This window comes from Sapajus apella, unplaced genomic scaffold, assembly GCF_009761245.1.
Source record: "Sapajus apella isolate SASKATOON/1434 unplaced genomic scaffold, GSC_monkey_1.0 scaffold10, whole genome shotgun sequence".
Lineage (NCBI taxonomy): Eukaryota > Metazoa > Chordata > Mammalia > Primates > Cebidae > Sapajus > Sapajus apella.
The window spans coordinates 17,015,039-17,040,978 of NW_022436950.1; the positions used below are offsets into that span (position 1 = coordinate 17,015,039).

The 25,940-nt window shown below is 37.9% G+C and overlaps 1 protein-coding gene across 2 annotated transcripts in view; it reads left to right on the forward strand.

Annotated features, from left to right (window-relative positions):
- Positions 1–25,940, forward strand: part of FARSB (phenylalanyl-tRNA synthetase subunit beta) — a 76,878-nt gene that overhangs the window by 36,825 nt on the left and 14,113 nt on the right. For both annotated transcript variants that reach the window (XM_032278036.1, XM_032278037.1), the window contains exons 15-16: positions 4,022–4,139; positions 18,329–18,484. In XM_032278036.1, coding sequence (XP_032133927.1) covers positions 4,022–4,139; positions 18,329–18,484 — 274 coding nt within the window. The remainder of the gene's footprint in view (positions 1–4,021; positions 4,140–18,328; positions 18,485–25,940) is intronic.

A 25,940-nucleotide genomic window follows, 5' to 3' on the forward strand; every position in this document is an offset into this window, starting at 1 on the left:
TTTAAAAATTCTAAATTTTATCTATAGAACTATCTACTAATGTAGATTAGAGCTAAAGAACTAATTGATAATATATATCAAATAAATGAATTCTTTATATTTAGGGTCAGAAGTTTGAAAAATCCTTATACTAATTTTGGAAGGATTGTAATAATGAATTGTTATATTTTGTATTCTGAGGTCTAGCTTTCTTACTGCTTTTAAAATTTGCCCATGGTGTTCTTTTTAATAAGAGGTATTCAAATTTATTTGCGTAGAATGATTTTTAGTAAATCTTTTTTTTTTTTTTTTTTTTTTGACATGGAGTTTTGCTCTTGTTACCCAGGCTGGAATGCAATGGCGCGATCTCGGCTCACCGCAACCTCCGCCTCCCGGGTTCAGGCAATTCTCCTGCCCCAGCCTCCTGAGTAGCTGGGATTACAGGCACGTGCCACCGTGCCCAGCTAATTTTTTGTATTTTTAGTAGAGACGGGGTTTCACCATGTTGACCAGGATGGTCTCGATCTCTTGACCTCGTGATCCACCCGCCTCGGCCTCCCACAGTGCTGGGATTACAGATTTTTAGTAAATCTTAATGGATTTTTGTTTATTCCAAATGCACCATTTTCTCCCAGTTATCAAGCTTGATAGATTACTTTTTTTAAACTTTTATTTTTATTTGTTTATTTTTTGAGACAGAGCCTTGCTCTTTTGCCCAAGCCAAAGTGTAGTGGTACAATCTTCGCTCACTGCAACCTCCACCTCCTGGGTTCAGTTGATTCTCACGCCTCAGCCTCTCGGGTAGCTGGAATTACAGGCATGTGCTACCATACCTGGCTAATTTTTGTATTTTAATAGATGGGGTTTTACCATGTTGACCAGGCAGGTCTTGGACTCCCGGCCTCAAGTGATCCACCCCCTTGGCCTTCCAGAGTGCTGGGATGACATGCGTGAGCCACCTCGCCTGGCCTTTTTTCAGCTTTTATTTTAGATTCAGTTAGTACATGTGGAGGTCTGTTACAAAGGTATATTGCATGAGGTTGAGGTTTGGAGTCCTATTGAACCCATCACCCAGGAAGTGAGCCTAGTACCCGATAGGTAGTTTTTCAGTCCTTATCCCCACCTCCCTCTCTGCCTTGTATTCTCTAGTGAGGCTTGATAGATTTCTTAAGATGTGGTAACTGTTATGATCTTCAGGATTTATATCCTGTCTTATCTATTTTATATAAGTAGAAGGAAAACAATCAGAAATGCATTAAATGTCACTATAAATAGCTGTGGCTTAGCACACTTAAGGATCAACTTTTCTGCATAAAATACCTTAAAGATGAGAGAGGGTGTCTGTCTTTTGACCTAACAGATTCTATATTTTACCCTGCTTTGCCAACAGGCGAGTCCTACCATTACTAATTTGGTTAAGAGGTTTATATTTATTTTTGGTTAAGTTAAATGTGAAGTTCTTCATGGGCCTGTAACTCAGTTTCTTGTCTAAGCCTATTCTTTCTCCTGCATAATTCTTAACTTTGGGCCCTTTTCTCATAGTAAATATGTTAGAGAATGGACAAGATAAAAATATAACTTAGCTAAAATATGTAAAACTTTATTATAGTAAAAAAATTTACAGAATATTGCCAAACCCCTTCCGAATTAACAGTAATATTCCTTAATCTCACATATCCAGTTATTGTTTTAGTTTTTCCAATTGTCAATTTTTTTTTAACAGTTTGAGTTGGGATTCAAATGTGGTTCATACATTGACAATGATTTCTGTGCTTTTCATGTCCCTGTTAATCTGCAAGTTGCACCTCCCATCCTTCTATCTTTCTTTTCCTTTTAGTTTGTTTATTGAAGAAACTGAGTCATTTGTCCTACAGAATTCTCACATTTAGGATTTGCTGAATATATTCCACTGGCCCCCTAAATTTCCAGTAAATTAGTAGTTGGATACAGAAGCTTGATCAGATTCAGATTTAATTTCTTGTATTGCTGTAGGTTTTTAAATATGCAAATAAGGCATATCTATAAAATACACTGATAAAATTAAGAAAAGTTTTCTATAAAAGTAGTTTCTTATATTTTACTAAGTTAAATTTCCTTGTAACTTTTAACATTGTAGTTTTGTTTCTGTGAATGTTTTGGGCACTTGCCCTCCAATGGGGAAAATGAACAATATTTAAGAAGCACCAAGTTGAATACGAATAGCAGCTTGTTGGTATAGTGAGTGTGATGGGAAAGATGTTCCCTTTTTCCTTCAAAGCACAGTCTAGCAATTCCATTTAGGGTCTTATGTATAAGATCTAAGAGGTTCTGTGTTTTAGCTTGGGTGTTAAGGGCAAACCTCTGTAGAAGGAAACAGTTGAGCAGACACTTGAAGGAAGGAAGGAGGCCACATGTGAACCTAGAGGAAGAATGTATGAGCAGGGTAAGCACGGAGGCTCCAAGATGGAAACCTACTTGCTGAGCAGTGTGGCCTCCAATGTGGCTGGAGTGCAGTAAGCCCACGGGAGCAGCAGGGGTTGAGGGTAGAGAGGGAGGCAGGGCACATCACACAGGGCCCTAGGTAGGCCATGGATTTTATTCAAAATTTAATGGAAACGTGTTGAAGATTTTTGAGCAGGGGAGATGCATGATCTGATTTCTGTCTTAAAGGACCACACTGTATGAATAGGCTGTAGGTGGCAGGAGTGGAAGCACAGAAGCCAGTTTAAGAAGGTTATGCAATAGTCTGGGCAAAAGATAATAGTGCTTGGGAGCACTGCAAAGCCTAAACTCTCACCAATAATGTTATGCCGCTGCTTATAAAACCCTTCTGGTAACATGTGTTGGAAGCTAATATATTTCATATAGCTTATAGGGAGAAATTTATTTCACAGACAAAGCAGGAAAGTTTTGCTTTTTTTAATGTACCAGGATACACATTTCTTAGGAATAGTAAGAATGAAATGACTGTACATAATTTCACATTTGTTTTAGTCAATGAAAAGTTTAGAGTTATTATTACAGCCTACCCATAGCAGCTGTATATATTTTTTAGCACCTACATATTTATATTCTGTTTTCCTCGTTGTGATGATATTTGAATTGCATTTATATTTTTCCTGGTCCTAATTTTGATTAATGCATATTTAATATATTTATGGTTTTATTTATCTGTTTAGAGACAAGGTCTCTATTGCCTGGGTTGGAGTACAGTGGTATGATCATAGCCTTGAACTCCTGGGCTCAGGCAGTCCCCCACCTCAGCTTCCTGGGAACTAAAACTACAGACGTGTATCCATACCCAGCTAATTTTTAAATTTGTAGAGGTGATATTTCGCTATGTTGCCCAGGCTGGTCTCAAACTCCTAGGTTCAAGTGATCCTACTACCTCGGTCTCCCAAAGCATTGGGACTACAGGTGTGAGCCATGGTGCCTGACCCACATTTAATCTATTTAAACATTTGTATTTCTTGTAGTTTGTGAAGTGAGGCAGACTATGAAAACTTGCATACATGTGTTTGAAATCTTGAGAGCAAACTTTAATTTTTAAGATTATAATCAATTAGCTGGGTGCAGTGGTATGTACCTGTAGTTCCAGCTACTTGGGAGGCTGAGGCGAGAGATCGCTAGAGCCCAGGCATTTGAGGCTGTCGTGAGCTATGACTGTGCCCATTGCACTCCATCCTGTGCAAAAGAGTGAGACTGTGTCTCTAAAACAAGAGAAAATGAAATAAATAAATAAAGTGATAATGAATAAAATAACTAATCCTTAGACATGAGCAAACATATTTAAGTTATATTTGTTTCTCATTTATTTTTAAATCAAATTTATGATTTTGCATTTTGTAAATTTGGAAGCCAGAATGTTTTCAGTTCCTTTCAGTTCAACGTCAGTGTCCTGGAATTGAAAATTGAAAGTGACTTGGATATTTTAGGGCATTGCATTTTCCGGAAGTGCCTTCCTATGAAGCCATATAGTCTTTCTGCCATAGTCTTTGTCTTTAATCAAGTCTGTTTATTTGGGTCCTGTTTGGCCAGTGCAATTTCATGTCTTTTCCTGTAGGTGGCACGCACTACCCTTCTTCCTGGCCTCCTGAAGACCATAGCAGCAAATCGTAAGATGCCCCTTCCTCTGAAACTGTTTGAAATCTCTGACATTGTAATAAAAGACTCTAATACAGGTAAGAATAAATCACCTTTGATTTGATTTGTGTATTTAAAGCACTTTTTTCATTATGAAAACCTTAACTATATATAAAAGAAAAAATAGTATAATTAGCTCCTGCGTACCCAGCACCCACCTTCAACAGTTACCAACACATGGACAGGATTGTTTCATCTATACTACTATTAACTTGCCATATTATTTTAATATGAATCATAGACATTGTATCATTTCATCAGCAAACACTTTAGTATATATATATTTTGGACACAGTTTCACTCTGTCACCCAGGCTGCAGTGCAGTGGTGTGATCTCGGCTCATGGCAACTTCTGCCTTCTGGGCTCAAATGATTCTCATGCTTCAGCCTCCTGAATAGCTGGGATTAAAGGCATGTGCCACCACATCCGGCTAATTTTTGTGTTTTTAGTACAGATGGTGTTTCAACCATGTTGGCCAGGCTGGTCACGAACTCCTGACCTCAGGTGATCCGCCTGCCTTGGCCTCCCAACCTGCTGGGATTACAGGTGTGAGTCACCACACCCAGCCACTTTAGTATGTGTTTCTAAAAGATAAGCGCTACCACTTTAGTTTTATTTGTTTTACAAATTTAATTTTTATGATTAATTTATTTGAATCAGAATTCAAGGTCTAGCTATTTGGTTGCTATATCTCTCATTTCTTTTAATGGAAAGCATTTTTAAACAAAGCATTTAGTAGATAAGATTTCTATTAAAATCTCACTTGACAAGCACTGTGGAACATTTTCTTTTTCGTTGTTGTTTTGTTTTTTTGTTTGTCTGTCTTTTTTACCTTGGAACATTCTCTTATATGACGTGATTCATATGCATATTGTCTTAACATACTTGATATCGTGTCATTCTAGTTTCGCAGTGACTGTCCACAGTTACCATTGTACCAGTGACTGCGAATGTGTTTTACCAGTTTTTGTTACTTTTGAGTAAGCCCTGGACTTGTTAGTACAGTAGCTTGCTTGGTCCAACACTTGGAATGTGGTGGTTATTTAATGAGTATATATTTAGTAAATACCTCCACTTGATTGCCAAGGAATTCAGTCTGGTTCAGACTCCACATCTCCGGTCTCTGATACAAATCTGACTGAAGCTGTATGTGCATTGGTCCCTTGGGGAGCAGTACCTTAAGTGACTCAATTGCTATGTTTCCTTGGCTCTTGAATTTAACAGATTAATTCCTAGCAGCGTTTCTGCAGCGATGCTTACTCTAGACTGTACAGAATTCACTGTGTTCTTTTCAACCAGCTGACAGAAGCAGAGACTTTATTCTCAGTTTCTTCTGAAGAGGATAATGCACATCATTCTTAACTTCCCAAAGTAGTCACAACTATTGACTGTAAATCAACCTATCGAGGAAATACAGAGATATGACCAGAGGTAGTATTGTCCATGGCAAACTCTCCAGCCAAGGCTGGATTCCATCTGTTCCCCAGTATTGTCCCATTTAATGGATTGGAAAATTAAAACAGAAAGTGGTAATTTGCCCAGGGCTGCATAAAATATTGAACTTGCTGCTGGAGCCATAGTACAAGTCTAGTCATACATCCTTAGAGAATGCAAGTAGAGTCTGGCAAGAAGGGTAGTGCGTGCCATCTACAGGAAAACTCCTGTCGCCAGACTGGAGTGGCACGCACTACCCTTCTTCCTGGCCTCCTGGAGTGATCTCGGCTCACTGCAACCTCCACCTCCCGGGTTCAAGTGATTCTCCTGCCACTGTCACCTGAGTAGCTGGGACTGCAGGCACACGCCACCACACCCAGCTAGTTTTTGTATTTTTAGTAGGTTTCACCATGCCAGTCAGCATGGTCTTGATCTCTCGACATTGTGATCTGCCCACCTCGGCCTCCCAAAGTGCTGGGATTACAGGTGTGAGCCACTGTGCGTGGCCGAAAGTTCGTTTTTAATATCACTATGTAGAATTTTCTTTAGATGGTAAATTTACTATAATAGAAATCAGAAACACTTTTAGTGCCAGCTGCAAATAGTTTTGAGTGCCTTAAATCCTCCATTGGTACAGATAACTGAGAATTTGATATAATTCCTATGTCGAATTTTTCTGTTAGCCTTGACTTGTTTCCATTCATCCTATTTCTTTGAGTTTTATATTCTTTGATCCTTGATGATCTGTTCATATTTTGAAATATATGGCTATGTTTATAAATACAGGATTAGGTTAATTACACTAGGTTTCTTCAAAAGTTTTGTAATACTGTTTCAGCAGTAGGCCTCTTCCCTAATTGCCAGGGCTCCCTAAGGGCTGTGCACAGTTCTGTGGGGCTGGGCATGCTCATAGCCAGGCAGAAGGTACAGGTGAGGAAGCTGGGGTTGTTGCAGGGATGGGGCACTTGACTGTATTTTAGTCCTGGGTAGCGGTGCCTTTGCTATATTTGTTTTAATTTGTGTTTGTTGGAAAGGCCCAGGCATAGACTGTACTCTGCTTCTCTTTCTGGCCCCAAGACCTGTGCTTACAATGGCGTTCCTATTGAAAGAGCTGTTTTTAAATGCTAGTGCTATAGGCGATCTTCTAACCAATTACCTAGGTGGCCAGGCTTGTTGGCTCATGCCTGTGATCCCAGCGCTTTGGGGGGCCAAGGCGGGAGGATCTTTTGAGCCCAGAAGGTTGAGGCTGCAGTAAGCTATGTTCATACCAACTGCACTGTAGCCTGGGCGACAGAGTAAGGCCCTGTCTCCAAAACAAAACAAAACAAAAGGCAAATTACTGAGGTGATTATTCCAGAAACTCAGTTCGTATACTTTTTAGATTTGCGTTTCTGTGGTACTTTGTTTCGTCGGGAAGGATAGTTCCAATTTCTGTAGGAAACCTCTTTTATATATCTTTAGTTATAACTGCTCTGTTTTCTTCATTGATTCATTTCTGATATTACTTTTGCCTATTGATTTGCAACATTCTGCTTTATTCTTTTTTTAAAAAAAATTTCCATCATCAATGGGACTTAAGAAATGAAGGGAGGTAAATGTGCTTGGTAAGTCTGCCATCTTGAAAACATAGTCTGCCATCTTGAAAACATAGTTTATTTGGAGTATGTTTTCTGTTTAGATAGGCCTGGATTTTATTTCGTAACAAAATGAGCTTCTCTGATGGAGTATTTTAAATACGTACATGCAAATTCCCTACTTGTTGCCTGGTGTACATAGAGGACTACAGGGAAGGCAGCAAAGCGCCACAGTTCCATAGAAAGACTGCATACAATCAGAGTGCTTGGCTTGGAGTCATGGTTCTGCCTGTACCAGCTGCTTAACTTCAGACTATTTATTCTCTCTATGGCTCAGCTTCCTCATCTATACAGTGGGAATAATGATAGCACTTATTTCATTGATGTGTTATAAGGATTAAATGTAATTGCAGTTTGAAAAGTTCTAGCCACATAATAAGAACTGTTGGTGTTTTCTCTGGAGGATCGCTTGAGTCCAGGAGTTCTGGGCTGTAGTGTGCTATGCTGATCAGGTGTCCACACTAAGTTTGGCATCAATTTGGTGACCTCCTGTGAGCGGGGGACCACGAGGTTGCCTAAGGAGGGGTGAACCAGCCCAGGTTGGAAACAGAGCAGGTCAAAACTCCCATGCTGATCAGTAGTGGGATCGAGCTTCTGAAAAGCCACTGCACTCCAGCCGGGGCAACACAGCAAGACCCCACCTCTTAAAAAATTTTCTTTAAAAATAATAAAATAAAAATAAAAGAAATTTACAGTTCCTAAGCTCAGATACCTTAGCATCCTGGTTTATGGGAATTTTTTACATGAATGACTTAGCTGTCCATTAAAGGGCTGATGTCACCTTGCTGAGGCACTTGGGGCCAATTTTTATCCTAACTTTTGACTTAATTGGTTCTGTTATGCCCTGTTTTTGTTTTTTTTTTTTGTGTGTGTGAGATGGAGTCTTGCTCTGTTGCCTAGGCAGGGCTGGCAGTGGTGCGATCCCGGCTCACTGCAACCTCTGCCTCCCAGGTTCAAGCAATTCTCCTGCCTCAGCCTCCTGAGTAGCTGGGATTATAGGCACGCGCTACCACGCTTGGCTAATTTTTGTATTTTTAGTAGAGACGGAGTTTCACTATGTTGGTCAAGCTAGCCTTGAACTCTTGACCTTGTCGTCTGCCCTCTTTGGCTTCCAAACTGCTAGGATTATAGGCGTGAGCCACCACACCAGGCTCTTTTTTTTCCCTTTTTTTTTTTTTTTTTTTAAGAATAAGAAAAACAAAAAAAGACTATGTGGGAATGTATTTATGGAAACAGGAATGTTGTTTTTTAAGTAAGGAATGTTTTTTGTCACCTACTTTTTTTTCAGTGAATTAATGTGTTTTTACCGTCTCTCAAACCAGTAACCATTTTTCTCTGTTGGATTTACATTAGCGATTTCATTCTAAATATTGAAACTTTTTTGAATAAAAAAGTCTAAACAATAGTTTTTTAGTTAATGTGATAATTCCTCAAATTTTCATTGGTGGGAGCAGTACCCAAACTACTGGTTCAAAAGAGTGGAGGTGGAGTGGCAAGAATGAGCAGGGCAGTCTCATTCAGCACAGCACTTTGGTGGAAGATTTTTAAGTTCCTCTTCTTTGCTAGAGACTGCTTTAGAATATCAGAGAAAGAGCTGCCAGACTTCTTGAGGGAGACAAACCTGTGAGCAGATTCTTACAGATCATCCTCAGAGAGAATGTACCAGTTGCCCCTTGGTAGCTCAGAAGGGAGCAACAGTTGCCATTAACTAACTTGTTTTCTAATATTAAGGGAAAATGAAAATGAAAATAAAATCCCTACTGGATTTCAATATGCCTCCCACACATTTTATGTGACCAGTATTCCTATAAGAGTAGATGAAAGACTGCTAGCCCTGTTTTCATGCTTGACCTTGTCGGACAGTTTCTTATTCTAATGCAGACTTTTTTGATTGACCATCCATGTTGTGTGAGGCTGTCAGGCTGCCAGTTTAGAGACTGCGTCAGGCACACTTTTCGAGCATTAAGACTTCCACTCTGAATCAGACACATTCAGGTTCTTTGAGGCTGAGCCAACCTCTGCATTTACTGAGTCTCCAAACACGAAGTTGCAACATTTAAAAAAATTAGTCATGACTCAAGGGACTCAGCTGATGTATGCCTCTTATTGGGCAGAGTGGCATATGTTTTTGGAATGAGAAGTTGAATGCAGACTGTGCTGTGGGGTAAATTTTTTAGTTGATAACAAGGAAGTCAGCAGACGCAGCACTGAAGCTGCCATATCAGGCTGCTGTGTGAGCAGTTGATTGGTTTCAGTCCTTAATATTTTTATTTTTTCTGTTAAATGTCAGGAACAACTAAACTGTAAACAATAGTTAAAAAAAAATGACTTCTGGGGTGCAAAGGACCTAATTGTGAATTCCTAAACTTTATGCCCAGAAAAGCCATTGTATTTTGCAAAATCTAATATTCTGGCTTTTTCTTAAACACAGATTGACTTCTGCAATTGCAGTTTATTTCTTTATGGTCACTGAAGCTGCCAGTATACATAAAATTTCCCTGAAATGGCAAGAGAGAACACATCATTGAGTTAAGTTTAAGTATAAAAGGAACAAGAGCCTAAGAAAGATTGGTTTGGCTTTGTAATGTAAGTGGGTGATTTAGGCCCGGCAGGGTGGCTTACGCCTGTAATCTCAGCACTTTGGGATGCCAAAGCAGGCAGATCATCTGAGGTCAGGAGTTCAAGAGCAGTCCAGCCAACACTGTGAAACCCTATTTCTACTAAAAAAAAAAAAAAAAATCAAAAATTAGCTGGGTGTGATGGCTTACGCCTGTAATCTCAGCACTTTGGGAGGCCAAGGCAGGCAGATCACATGAGGTTGAGAGTTTGAGATCAGCCTGACCAATGTGGAGAAACCCCTTCTCTATTAAAAATACAAAATTAGTGGAGTGTGGTGACGCATACTTGTAATCTTAGCTATTCAGGAGGCTGAGACAGGAGAATCGCTTGAACCTGGAGGTAGTGGTTGCAGAGCAGAGATTGCAGCATTGCACTTCAGCCTGGGCAACAAGAGTGAAACTCTGTCTCAAAAAAAAAAAAAAGAGGGTGATTTAGATTTAGCAGGATACAATCATCCAATTGTCAATTTGACATGTATCTGTGGAGAACCTTGAAAATCAAATTGCCATGCATTTTGGTTATAACTACTACATTTACAAAATTTTGGATTTTAATAAATAGCGTAGATGGAATAGGATAGGTTAAAGCCTCTTGACTACTCATAAGGCTCCAGTTAGCATCAGTTTCTTCAAGAAGCATGCTAAACCTTCACCTTTTGCTCAAAGCATTCTTACTTTCTCTAAAGCATTGCTGTAGTCCTGGTGCAAGCCGTATTTCCTCTACCCCTCAAATCACTGACAAAATAGTTTTTAAAATTTCACAGTCTCCCTGAAACTTTTCTAAATGAGAAAATGATCTACTCCTTCTTACCCTGCTTAGGTAAAGATGTAGAAATCCAGATTTTTCTTTTACACTTTGGCCATAATATATGTTTAAGATTCTTGTTCCTTTCTCCTCCCTTGACCACCACAGCCATCAAAGAACAAACCTAATTCACTGTTATTTTATGATTTGGTATATTCATTCAATTGACTGTTGATTTGTACTGTGTGTGTATGTTGGTGTTTGTGTATCTGTCTTATAAGTTACAAAAATGTAGTGGTCAGATTTTTTAAGGTTTTTGTGTAAATCTGTGCTTAAAAATAACTCAGTAAAAGCGTTTTCATCATGGGCTTGTGAAATACTTCAGTTCTGAGAAGCTGTCCAGTAATTTTGGAGCCCTCAAATAATGAAGGATTATCTAGCGTCCACATGTGGAATGTGATTTTCCAAAGAGGGCTTATGTCATCAGTCTGGATTAATTTAATTTCACCATTTCATATTTTTGGCACGTAGGATTTCCAATTAATAATTCAAAAAATATGGGTGTAAGGAGCGTTGACATTAACAGTTTTTGAAGTACCATCATTTGTATACTTGATGGCATCTTAACTGTGTAAATATATCATTTTTAATATAGAAAGTTACTTTAATATATTTGGTTCCACATAGTTAAGATCTGCTAACATGAGTATAATGTGCCCTGTCATGCATTGAATATTGTATTTTTTTAATAGGTAAAAAATCCATTCCAGGTTTACATTAACTAAATAAAAGCCAACCCACAAGGATGTAACTTTTTCCTTCATGCATTGAGAAGGTCATAGATTTTTTCTTAAATTTGTGCCTTGGGTTTTTAGCACTATTTTAAAAAGGAAAATCTGTACTTCGGTGCTATGACATAGCAGAGCATTTTAAGGAAAATTGTTCTTAAGCTTTATTGTGTTATTTTTTTAATTGAAAATATATTTGTAATGTTTTTAAGACCTTTCATGGATATGTATTTTTAAGAGTAATTCTAATCTTTTCTTTTTTTTTTTAAGAAAAAGTATCCAACTTCTTAATACTCTTAGAATTAGTTGCCAGACCTTTTCTGTGCATATACAAACATCGTTTACGCTTTTATGTACAGCCGTAGATATGGATAAATACTTTCTAGTGTTTATGCAAATGGGGTGTATTTTACCTGTCTTGTTCTGCACCTCATTTTCTCCTGTGAACACATACTATCGACTTCATTTCTTTTTAATGGCTGGATAATCTTCCATCATATCAATGTACTATAATTTATTTACTTAGACTATTATGAATATTTAGATTTTTACCAAATTTTTGCTCAACTATGTCTGTTGCAAGGAATGTCCTTGTACTTTTATACAAATAGATATTTTTATAACTAGAACTGATCATTCCATAGGTGTAAACATCTAAATGTTTGATAATTTGTTAAATTCTCTTCAAAAAGGATTTTTTACAAACTGTCCTACCAACAGTCTAAAAAGGTTCCTGTTTACCCATATTCGATATGATTTTTGGTGGCATTATGTTTTCACAAGATTCTTTTTGCATTTATGAATCATTTAGGCCTGCATTGAAATTCTTCAGGAGATGTATAAAATTTGCAATGTAAGTTATAGTTTTTTGGGTTGCAATATGAAATACATTTGTTGGATGGAATAGGCTTAAAAATCAAGGTGCTTTGTTTTCTTTTTTTTTCTTTCTTTTTTTTTTTTTTTTTTTTTTAAGATGGAGTTTTGCTCTTGTTGCTCAGGCTGGAGTGTGATGGTGCGATCTTGGCTCGCTACAGCCTCTGCCTCCCGGGTTCAAGCTATTCTCTAGCCTCAGCCTCCCGAGTAGCTGGGATTACAGGCATGCACCGCCATGCCCAGCTAATTTTGTATTTTTAGTAGAGATGGGTTTTCTTCATATTGGTCAGGATGTTCTCAAACTCCCAGTCGCATGTGATCCACCCACCTCAGCTTCCCAAAGTGCTGGGATTACAGGTGTGAGCCACCACGCCCTGCCAGGTTTGTTTTATTTTCTGAACTTGTCGTGACTATTAACCTCAAGCTCCATATCAGCCTCTGATTATTCTAGAAGCTATTTCGGTATCCCAGTAGGCTTTCTCCTAGCATCTTTCTTTGGGCTTCTACGTGAATGTGAGAATAGGAATGGAAACGCTCTGTGGAAGATTCTGCCCTTTTCCAGTCTGTGCCATGTGTGATAACATAACCAAACACCTTGGCTTTTAATCACTGGGACTTTGGTGGAAGATGATCTACACCAAGCCGGAGCCTATTTGAAAAATTTGAGTTATATGTAATAGTCATTTACTAACAGACATCATGTAGCATTCCTTTTTCTTTTCTGTTAAAAAAATCATTTGGTGTGTTCTTTCAGCTTATAGAATTGTAGCTTGCCGCCCCTCCTTTGCACAGCTTAGATCAGCCCTCCCCAGGCAGTACTTTGAAGTCTGTGAAATACATAGATAATTTAGGCTGACATACTTGGCAGGCCCATTTAAAAAGCAGAATTGTTTGATGGCATGACACAAGCAGTCTGTTAACTGAGTTATAAAGAATTGAGGCATTTCCAACAAACCCTAGCTTTGGCATGACGTTTAAATAATTTTCATTTTGTGGTGTATAGTCAGTGGACTTTCTGTGATACAGTATGGTCTCTTAGTGCAACATACTAGGAAATGGAAATTTTACTACACCCAGCAATTTCATGAAGAGGAATGGGTAGAAATGAGTTTGTGGTTATCTTCTCCTTTGATTCAGTTCAGCTACAGTAGAGGGAGTATTTTAGCAAGACATGACGAAGTAATTCCAAGAGAGCACTAACCTTTGGGAAATGTAAAAAGCCAGCCAGTCAGTGTGGAGTTGGGAGGGGGGCACCTAAATAATGAGGTTAATCTAATTATTATGGTGGGCTTAATACAATGCTCTAGAAGTCAGGCCTTTCTTAAAAATATTGCAAAATTAATTCTAAAAATATATAGTTCATTATTGTATGGGTATGCTATAAACATCCTGAAACCTTTCTTGAATGAAATCAAGTATAATGTTTTTAAGTTCTCTTTTGGTTTTGGTTTTGTTTTGAGGCAGGGTCTCACTCTGTCACCCGGGCATGATCATAACTCACTGCAACCTCGAACTCCTGTGCTCTGCGGATCCTCCCACTTCAGCCTCCCGAGGAGCTGGAACTACAGGCACGTGGCACCACCACTGTGCCTGGCTAACCTTTACATTTTTTAAAATTTGTAGAGATGGGGTCTCACTTTATTGCCCAGTCTGGTCTGAAACTCCTGGAGTCAAGTAATCCTTCTGCCTCAGCCTCCTAAAGTGCTGAGATTACAGGCATGAGCCACTGTGCCTGGCGTAAATTCTGTATTTTTTATTGTTATTTTATTATTTTCATTACAAGTTTACTTAATTTGTTTTTTAAAATTCTTAAGTTTTTAATCCAGATGCTGCTGTTCATATCAGAAATATAAAAGTTTTATATAATTTGGAGATCAGGAAAAAAAATACTTGGAATTTGGCAAAGTTTACCAAAATAAACCTTCCATTTGATTTTGCTAAGCTCTCTCTTAATGATGGTATTACTGTTGGGCTATTCTCTCACAGAAAAATGAAACTACAAAGTTGTTTCAATACGTCCCTGTGTGTTAAAGTGGAAGCATGTGACATCCACACCAACAAATGGGTACCACATGGCAAAAATACCCAGAAGCAAGTCAGTAGTATGAAAGGGATAATTTAGTTCTGTTTCATTTTATTTTTTACCTTTAGTGAGAAAGAAAGAAAGAAAGAGAGAGAGAGACAGAGAAAGTAAGTTTATATTCCTGCAGTGGAATCAGGATCTTCATTTTAGTTTATGCATGTGGTTGGTTTAGTGGGGTTTTGTGCCTGTCTGATTTTAATGTCGACTTATAGCTTTTAGATACCAAATTTCTTCATCTTTAAAAATAGGAATGATAGTGGGTGACAGTGGTATCCTACTCGCTTACCTAAGCTGGCATAGATATGACCCACTGTCTGCTCCTGGCCCAGTTTAATAGCTATTTGTATGTGTTTATCTTTTTTTCTAGGCTTTAAGCATTTACTCAGAAAATAATTATCTGAGTAATTATTTTCTGAGTAAATACCAAAAGCCTAGCCTGGTGGCTCATGCGTGTAATCCTAGCACTTTGGGAGGCTGAGGCAGGCAAATTGCCTCAGCCCAGAAGGTCAAGAGTAGCTGGACAACATGGTAAAACACTGTCTCTACTAAAATTAGAAACAAACAAACAAGTGGGCATGGTGGTGTGTGCCTGTACTCGCAGCTACTCAGGGGCTGAATTGAGAGGATTGCCTGAGCCTGGGAAGTCGAGGTTGCAGTGAGCCAAGATGGTGCTGCTGCACTCCACCCTGGCCTGCTAGAGTGAGACCCTGTCTCAAAAACAAAAAAAAAGAATTGTTGAGGGTTTAGGTTGTGGGTGCCTTGTACTGGCTTTGACCTCTATTGTCAAAGGATATCTAGAATAGAGCTCCTTGAAAACAGTGTATACTGGAAAATGTTAAATGGCAAGGGCAGTTATTTCTTTGTGTCTGTTCAGTCTGAAGTTCAACTCGGAGTATATTTACCATAAGTAACAATACTGTTGATGCCTAGAAACTTCACTGACCCTTAAAAATAATTTATTTCAGTTGCTTAAATGGAATTCTTAAGTATCACAAAAACTTCTGAAAATTAAAACATCTGTTTATCATATAAAAAACATTTCAAGAATGCAAATCTTTGACTACATTAAGTGGATACGTAGCCATACATAAGTTTGCACTTATATGTTTGTTTTCATTTAAATCCTTTTGGGTGTACCCTATAGTGGAAAGACCATGGATTTAAGAGTCAGTTAATTCTAGTCAAATCCTGGTTTTGTAACTTATTAGCCATATAATTAAATGGATTAGCTCCAGCCAATTAGTTTGACTTTGGGCAAGTTGCTTAATCATTCTGAGCTTTGTTTCTCCATCTGTTTTATAGGAATATTAATACTTACCTTGCATGGTTGTCTTGAGAATGAAATAAGATTACGGATAAATTGATAGATAGGTAATACCTGTCATTCGCCAGATAATCAATACCATAGACTAACAGGTTCGTGTTAGTTTTCCTTTTACTCCATTTATGTGCTTACTTTCATATTATTTTAATATTGATACAGTATCTTAACATATTTGTGTTTTACTTGGATATCAAGAAGGTAAAAGGCATTCTGTATTTTATGTCAACCATTGCTAGTAGCTTTTACCTATGGGAGTAAATCTGTGGAAAAAGTTTTGCCCAATGTATACTAACATGAAGCAGCTTTCTATTTTCAGCTTATTCCCTCAGATATTAATTTGTTCTTTCTCTTTAATTTGAAAAGCAAAATGAGGCCAGCATTCATTCTGTTTGTGTTAGAGCAGCAGTCTCCAGAATTTATTAAAGGGCCCCAAGTGTTATAAAGTTAAATGATGACTGCTGACTTTGAGTCTTCCTCTCTATACTATACACTTCTTTTTAAAAATAAATTTTATTACAGGTTTAGATGATTATCACTACAACATAAAAAAATAGTTCCATTACCCCCAAATCTCCTTATTTTAGTCACATTTTTTCCCCATACCTGACTCCAGGCAACTACTACCTGTTCTCTGTTGCCATAGTTTTGCTTTTTCCAGAATGTTGTATAAATGGACTCATATTGTCTGTAGCCTTTTGAGAGCCTTCTTTCTTTCAGTATAATGCCTTTGAGAGTCATCCAAGTTGTCAAGTCTTATCTACAGTTTGTTCCTTTTTATTGCTGAGTAGTATCCTACTGTATGGATGTACCAATTTGTTTATCCATCGGGGTTCATTTGGACTGTTACAATTCTCTTTTTTTTAAATATTGACTTTAGCTGGGCACAGTGGCTCATGCAATTCCAGCACTTTGGAAGGCTGAGGTGGGAGGATCATTTGAACCCAGAGTTTGAGACCAGCCTGGGCAACAGAATGAGAGTCTTTGCAAAAGATTGAAATATTAGCTGAGTGTGGTGGCACGTGCCTATGGTTCCAGCTACTCTGGAGGCTAAGGTGGGAGGATTGCTTGAGCCAGGAAGTTGAGGCTGCAGTGCAGTGTGATTGTACCAGTATGGGAGACACAGCGAGACCCTATCTCAAACAGTAAAGTGAAGTAAAATGAAATACTGAGTTTGCAAATTTGTTTTAATTTTCAAAGTAGAATAATACATACTAATCATGGAAAAATTGGGAAATAAATAAAAGTTGGAAAAAATTATCCTTGCCCAAACATAACCTCTGTTAACGTTTAGGTAGGAATATTTCTTTCAGTCTTTTTCTCTGTGCATGGAGTTTTTTGGCTTATGGTTATATTTATGTAGTTGTGATTCTGTTTTTCATTTATTTTATTTTTCAGTTTTGTAGACATGGGGTATTGCTGTGTTGCCCAGGTAGGTCTCAGACTCCTGCCTTGGCCTTCCAGAGTGCTGTGATTATAGGCATGAGCTATTTTGCCTGGCCCCATTCTTCATATACTTTTAAAAATTATTATTATGGTAAAAAAAAGTATGAGAGCTACTCTCTTAGTAAACTTTTAGGTGCACAGTACAATAGTGTTCACTATATAGACATTATTATGGGTCTCTAGAACTTTCCATCTTGCATGGCTAACCTTTTATACCCATTCAATATCAACTCCCCATTCCCTTTCTCTCCAGCCCCTGGCAGCTACTGTTCTACTGTCTGTTTCTCTTACTTTCTGTTTCTCCCAATTTCATGGCTTAGATACTTCATATAAGTGGAATCGTGCAGTATCTGTCCTTCTGTGAGTGGCTTATTTCACTTAGCATAATGTCCTCAAGATTCACCCATGTGGTAGCATAATTTCCTAAACTTTAGTATTCTGCTTTTTTTTTTTTTCATGCTTTATGAAGAATGTATTCAACATAAATAGTTTTTAAAAGATTCTAAAACACACACTAGTATAACCGTCAGCCACATGAAGAATAGAAGGTTGCCAGTATCCTAAGCTCCTTGTATGACCCCTCCCTACCACAGATTCTTCGTTTTACCTAGGCTAATTGTTAGCCTAACTTTGGTCATCTTCATTCCCTTAACTTCCTTCACAGTTTTCCAACCTATGATTGTTCTTTAAATAATGTAATTTAGTTTTGCTTCTTTTTGAAACTTGTGACCTCTTTTTTTATTGTCACTATTATAAGTATTTGTTGTTGCTCTGTTATGAGAAGCCATCATAAAGATGCTTTCTAAGAGCCACTTAGTATCCTGATGAGTTATCGGCTGTACTTTATGTAATTATCCCTAATTTAAGTTGTTTATAATTTTTACTATTGGAAATAATGTTGTGGTAAATGTCTTTTTACATAAAGCCTTTTTGTATTTAGGATTATTTTCTTTGATAGTATTAATATTATGAATAAAAGAGTGAAGTTTTAAGGCTCTGATATATTGCTAAATTGTTTACAAAGAATTTTACTAATTTATACCTCAATGAAGCCTTATTTTCCCCGGTCAGCTTTGAGAGTTTTTCACTCTTTTCCCAAAATAAAACACCTTAGGGAATTTGATAAGCTGAAAAAAGACTGTTTTATCTTATTTTGCATTTCTGAGGTTGAATCCTTCTCTGTTATGTTTAATATTTGGTTTTCTTTTCTGTCGACTTTCCTAAGTTTGTATTGGGGTAAATCAGTTTCATAAGCAATAGTTAATACAGCCATTATTTTTCCAGATGTAGGTGCAAAAAACTACAGGCATCTCTGTGCTGTGTATTACAACAAGAATCCTGGGTTTGAGATCATTCATGGGCTGCTGGACAGAATTATGCAGTTGCTTGATGTGCCTCCTGGTGAAGACAAGGCAGGCTATGTGATCAGAGCATCAGAAGGTAAGATAGATGAGCTGAGTCCAGAGTTAGTGACAGTGTCAGGAAGCTGCTACACCCTGTTTTTGATAAAGTTGATAGTTTTGATTTGGGATTGTAGAATGGAAGGGAGATAGAGCTTTATTTCAATTAATTGTCAGTATTATCCAGAAAATATCCCCTTTCCCTCTAGCATTTTAAGAAAACACTTTTTGGAATTCTCATAAGTGCTGCACAGTATCCTTTTGTTCCAACTGAGCTATGGTAACCCCTAGTTACGGCACCTTTAAGCCGTCAGCACCGTGGTGAACCCAGAAGTTTTAACTGGAAGCTGAGAAGACCTAAAGTGATGGTTTGTTCTCAAAAGCCACCTGTCTGACAGCTTTAAGGCAAAAGAAAAAAAAAGCCTCGAAAGTTACTCTGAAAGACTTCGCACATATTAAATCAAGTCATAAAGTTGGCAGAGCAAGGATAGGAATCCTTGTGTATGAAAGCCCAAGTACAGTGACATCTTTGTTGGGGAGTTTAAGTTAGGCTAACTAAATGGCATATATGTGCTCCTAATATAGTATTAATAGTTGCCATTATACAGGGAATTCTGAAATTTTTGCTTTTCATATTTTTTTTTTTTTTTTGAGTTGGAGTCTTACTCTGTTGTCCAGGCTGGAGTGCAGTGGCACGATCTCGGCTCACTGCAACCTCCGCCTCCCGGTTCAAGCAGTTCTCCTGCCTCAGTCTTCTGAGTAGCTGGGGTTACTGCCTACAGCAATATGTAGGTTGGGTGGGATGGAGAGCAGAGGTGAAGAGAATGATGGGAAGGGATTTTAGCCCATTGTAGAGCAGTGAGAATGAGGACTTGGCCTGAATGGTGGTCATAGCTATACAAAGGATAAGACTGATTTAAGAAACCTTGGGAAGATAGAAGCGACAACGTTCATCATTTGGAAAAGTTTGTGATATGTGCCACTTCGAACCTTGTATAATACAGCTAATATGTGTTCATCTTCTTTTTAAAAGTCAGGTTTTTCTAAATGTAAACTTATATATTATAATCTGAATTTCATATATAATTTAGTTTCCATACAGAATATAATACTTAGTGTCTAGTTTCCCCAACATGTAGATGTTTGCTGTTTTTGTTTAGAATTTTTTTAAATTAGGAAATATGCATTCATAAATTGTCACTACTACTGATGGGTCGTAGATCTTTATGTTCAGTTTTGTTAGGCTAGGTTGTTATTTTGGTTTTTGATTTAGCATGAATATTTACAGATTCAGACTTTTGGTTCCTTTTGAATCTACATTGGCTGTCATAGTAGAATATTGAAACGTTCTGAAGTTTTTCCGTCTGTGAAATGTCCAAGATTTATGAACGTGAGAAGCTTTATACACATGAGCAGCCTGGATCTGTATATATTTCAGTATACCTAACTGGCTTTCTTTGGAAAAGGGCAGGAGATTTACTTTCTCACTGCCTATCACCACCATCATTGGCCACATTAGTCTGTTGGAGTCCTGGGCATGCATCTAGCTCTGGGTGCTTTCTGCAAGACCCATCAAGCCAGAGAGAATTAGTATCTTTACAAACAATGGTTGCTTATTTCTCACAGGGATTTCTAAGTCTATTTTGATTATCTAATGGCAAATATAATTACCCTTTTTTGTTCAATGGTTAAGGAAACCAAGGCATGAAGAAGTAGCTTGTCACAATAAGTCAGTAACAAAGTTGGTATTAGTTTTTCTTCTAATATATGAGGGTGTGTGTGTGTGTGTGTGCGCGCGCGCGCATGTATAGATACAAACACACTCACATATACATACCACAACTAAGGAATAAAATTGTTTTTCAGAATCCTAAGCAAATTAGACACAGGAATTTTGTTACTGGGGCATGTTTAGCCGCATCATTTTCTCTGATATATTGTTATTTTACATACAGCTTTTTCTGCTAAGAAAAGGTCTTGAGAGTATTAAAAAGTAGAGTAGAAGCAGATTAAGAACTACCATTCCCTGCCATTCTTGATTACTGGGTTGTCTTATATTACTCTGGCATATGGTTTACTTTTTAATAATTAAAAATCCCTAGTGGCTTTGCAGTTATAATTGAGCTAAGTCTGTTCTCCAGAGATTCCTGCAAATGTCAGTTGCATTGGCAACTATTTCTTCCTGTCCTTCTAATGTATGCGACTAAGCTTTCTTTTGTTTGGTGGTAGGGATGAATGGAACAGAACTTGATTTGCTGTTGAGACACTTGACCCTGCGCATTGTGAGAAATCGGGAAACTCATCTGATTGATCCTTGCACTGATCTAAGGAGTTTTGTTGACACTGGAGCATAACCTTGCTTGTCAGGCAGGCAGCAGCCCTCTGCAGCATGGGGAGTGTCTGTAGAAGCACTCAGAAAGCCTGTAGCTGAAGCCAGAGTGAAAAGCTACTGTCCCCTGGTCTTACATATTTCCTTTTTTTTTTTTTTTTTTTGGGGGGGGGTTGAGTTTTTTTTCCCGGCTGGAGTGCGAGGGGGCGATCTCGGCTCACTGCAACCTCCGCCTCCTGGATTCAAGCAATTCTTCTGCGTCAGCCTCCCGAGTAGCTGGGACTACAGGCGTGTGCCACCATGCCCAGCTAATTTTTGTGTTTTTGGTAGAGATGGGGTTTCACCATGTTGACCAGGTTGGTCTCGATCTCTTGACCTCATGATCCACCTGCCTCGGCCTACCAAAGTGCTGGGATTATAGGCGTGAGCCACCGCGCCCGGCCAGGTCTTACATATTTCTTATTTGCTGGGCATCCTTGCAGTTAACACCGTAAAGCGAGATAGAATGTCAGATTGATGACAGAATAAGGCCAATGTTGAGTGGGAAAAAAAGAACCTTTTGCAGACTGCAGAGCATTTTAAGAGTTTCAAAAGGGTTCAACTCCAAATATTTTAGTGGCTTTGGATCAATTATTATGGCATATATATATATATATATATATATATATGTATGCTTTTTCTTTTCTTCAGGCTTCTTCCCCTTTGTTTTTGTGGTTTCTTGCAAACTGAATTATGTATGTTAAGATGCATTTATCCTTTTCAAAAACCACTTCTGGGCAAGGAAAATTCTCAACATTTTTGTGTTTAGAACAGTTATGTGGTTACTAGGAATCGGGGCAAAAATCATTTCTTATAGAATGTAGTGGGCTTTGTGTGTGATTGGCGGCACTGACTTGAGCCTGTGGCTTTTTTCGCCTTTAGCTTGTTTGCTAGTTCAGTTTCGATTATTTACAGTTCTACAGAAAACTTGAATTTAATTTGTGACAAGATCCCTGTTGGAGAGACATCAGGTTTAGAACTTTAGTTTTGACAATTCTAGTTTGCATGCTGCTCAGAATTCATTTTGTGAAATGAAAAATAACCTTGTAAGTAATACGCACATTTAATCCTGTACCATATGTGTACACAGTGGGTAGTACCTTCTGCTACAGTAATACCTAATGATCATTGGCTTGACCTGGAGTTCATGACCTATTTCCCCTTTCAGGACACCTGTGAAAGATTTCAGATGCTAAAAAATATGGGTGAAATTGTGATGTTTCCCTGGTCGTCACACTGGTTTTTAGTGTAACATGAGCTTGGAAATGTATGAGAAAAATATCTATTGAACAACTTGTTGAAGTAAAGGTGTTCGATTTATGGTTTGATTTATACAGAACGTTCTGGGCTATAATAAAGGGAGATCTTTCTGGCATGTTGATGGTAACATATAGTTAACATCAACAAAGAAATTGTGAGGACAACAGGTTAAAGAAAAATTGGAAGTTTTTAAGCTTCTGACCTTTGGTTAGTCTGTATGCAAACAGTTTTGATTCCTCTGGATGCCTGCTGTTTTGTGTTTAAGGCAAGCTTTCAAATCCTACCATTTTTCTTAGCTTCTTTGAATGAATTAAAAGACAAAACAATATGAAACAAATAAGTGGTGATTCCCACACAGTTGGAATAGTGGTATAACATGGGCACTGTTTTTATAAAAGCTTCAGCAGTCATCACATGAGTCACTTAGCCCTGTCTTGTTTTTACTGTACTTGCCTCACTCTTTTGTATGCGCAGGCAAACCTCTCCACTCATGTTCACTTAACTCTTTTTGATGGTCAGGTGTTTTGATGCTTCCCTGACACTTTAGTACTTGTAGCAAGTTGGAATAAAGTTCCAAGATGAATGGCTTGGTCAGCTTGATACTCCATCTGATAGATATTGTAGTAACAGAGTTTCTTAACCTTTTAAAAATTAATCTCTCCCCTAAGGGCCTTTTTTAGACATTTTTTTTCCTTTAATTGTTCCTTCATAAAATTTTAATACCATAGATACATTACATATATACTATATACTATATATATAGTATATGTACACTATACTGTATATATGTACAGATACTATATATATGTATTATTCTGTATTAGATGTGTAGCTATGCTGTATACATAAAAAATAACAAGTGTAAAGCTTGCTTTAAAAAATTTCAATTCAGGGTTATCAATAAGCAAAATTTTTAAGTTAAATTTTAAAATGATTAACATTTTACTTTATATCTGCTGGATGACTTTAATGTTATTTATTTACATACATAAACTGTAATATATCAAATTATATTTGCCAATCAGCAATTTATACACATATATGGTAACAGTAATAAAAAAATTGAAAAATCATTCAAAACTAATTTTAGCAAAAGTAGAACAGTTGTTATGTTTTGTGACAGGGTCTTGCTCTGTTGCCCCAGCTGGAGTGTAGTGGCATAATCACAACTCACCATGATCTTCCCACTTCAGCTTCCCAAGTAGCTGGGACTATAAGGCATGCCACCACACTAAGCTATTTTTTTTTTTTTTTTTTGTAGAAGTGGAGTTTTGCCATGTCACGCAGGCTGGTCTTGAGCTCCCAGGATCAAACAATCCACCCACCTCGGCCTCCCAAAATGCTGAGATTATAGGTGTGAGCTACCACACCTAGCTAAAATAATTTTTATTGAATTTAACTTTTAACTTTTCCTTGATATAAGAAAATAACTTTGATCTAGTTGATATTCAGATATTGTTGTTGAGACAGGGTCTCTCTCTGTCACCCAGACTGGAGTGCAGTGGTGCCATTACCACTTGACCTCTCAGGCTCAAGCGATCCTCTCACCTCAGCCGGTGTAGCTGGGACTACAGGTGCATGCCACCATGCCTGGCTAATTTTTGTTTTATTTTGTTTTCTGTAGAAATAGTTTCTCTATGTTGCCTAGACTGGTATTGAACTCCTGGCCTCAAGTGATCTTCCTGCCTCAGCCTCCCAAAGTGTTGGGATTACAGGCGTGAGCCACCACGCCTACTCTTTTGAGTACTTACCATAACTAATGATGTGTTAAATAACCTTTTGAATTAAATAATAAAATATAAACAATTTTTGTTTAATTCTCAGAGCCTGAGCTACATATAAAAGTTCTAAAGATCAGTCACAAGGCAGTCAAATGGTAGCCCATTCAATGTGACGTGGAGATACAGCAATGGATAGAGTCTTCCAATCACAGCCATCTGTTGCCATAGTTTTTTGTAGCAGTGTTATTGTATACATTTACTGTATCTTCCATAGCAGTGCTGCTTGTGTGATACTCAAGAAAACCCAGTGAGAGAGTTTAAATAATGAGTAAGTTTTGTGTCAAGTAGGGCTAGCTTTCGAGCAACACAAACCATTTTAATATGGAAGATTTATTTCACCCCCCTGCCCCCCGCCTTTCCTCTAAGAGCCTGTTTTCACCCCTGTGGAAATTTCATGCTATAACAGAATGAATACTTTGGAACTACAGTAGTCTCCTTTTATCTGCAGGGTATACATTCCAAGACCCCCAATGGATGCTTGAAACTACAAGTAGTATTGAACCCTATATATGACGTGTTTTTAGTCTGATAACCAAGGCAGCTACTAAGTGACTAACGGGCAGGTGGTGTATACAGCATGGACACGCGGACAAAACGACGATTTGTGTCCGGTGGAGGACAGAGAGGGACAGCACTACTCAGTGTTTCATCATACTCCTCACAACAGTGTACAAGTTAAAACAGGAATGGTTTATCTCCAGATTTTCCCAGTTAATATTTTCAGACCTCAGCCACAGAAAAGTGAAACTGCATATAAATAGGGACTACTGTATTTAAATCCAACTGTAAATACTGGGCAAAAAAAGAGGAAGATATTTTAGCTCATGGGACTCTCTTTTTTTCTGCTTCCATACTAGATCTTGGCCTCCACTGTTCTATAGAAAACGATGTTGTGGCTCAAATACAAAGAGTTATAAAAGAAGTTCATTTTCTCGGATATCAGCAGTTTATACATTGGCCAAAATGGAGCAGCACTTGGTTTTGACACATTTGTGTGCTGCAGCATATTGGTTAAGAGTCACTGTCCTGGGAATTCCTAGAGCATGATGTATTCTGATAAACTATCAACCCTCTAAGTGGCCAGTCCAGCTTTACTCCAGAAGAATTAAGAGGATGGATGGATGGGTAGCTAGAAAGATGGATAAACACATTGAATAAATCCCTAGGTAGGGATGGTAACTGTGAAATAGTGTCCTGAGCACATGACCACAACAACTCAAGGCCTTTTCCCCTGGAGCACTTACTACAGCTTTGACAAGACAGAGAAAACCTCCATCTTGTTTAAACCATTGCCATTTGGGAGTTTCTTTCTTAAAGTTGAAACCAATCCTCACTTACAAATGATATTTTAATTCCTACTTGCTGGAACCCCTTGGCAGTATTAAGATGCCATCCAGCTCTAAACTAAGTTTCAAGCTAACTTCTAAGTTATTTTAAAATTAACTCTTAGTGAAATTGTTCATTCTCATTCATTCCCTGCCCCCACTATATACACTTCACTTTCGAGCACATTTAGATGGCTCACGGGTGTATCTACATGTAAAGTGTTTTGGTGGACACACTTTCTTATTGCCTTGAAGGCTATTATTGGTAACTACTGGCATTTATTTCCAGTTTGCATTTGCATTTTTACAGCTAGTGAAGGCATTGGCCACTCCCAGGGAATATGTTGTAGATGACTGGCTTTTAAAAATGTCTTCTTGGCTCCCACTGATAAGCCACTTAAAAAAAAATTGTATATATGCTTCCAAGTAAGATTTGAACAAAGGGTCACCTGTCTTAAAAAAAAGTTTGAAAATGAGGAAGTTTATGAACGCCATAGCAAAGATGATGAGGCATTTTTATTCTTCTCTTTCTAAATTACTGTCATTTGTTTTTCTTTGGTGTGCTGTGATTATGAGTACAAAGATTGTAGCAATACCAACTCATCATATCACATAGAGGTGATGCATTGTGAGTGTGAAAAGTGATTGATACCCGTTTAGCTACTTATATAAGTCAGCAATTAAATTTCAGGCTTTGGGTGTTTTCTAGTTGTAGTTGCACAGGAACACGAGGTACTTGAAGGTACTTGAGATTTCTGGATA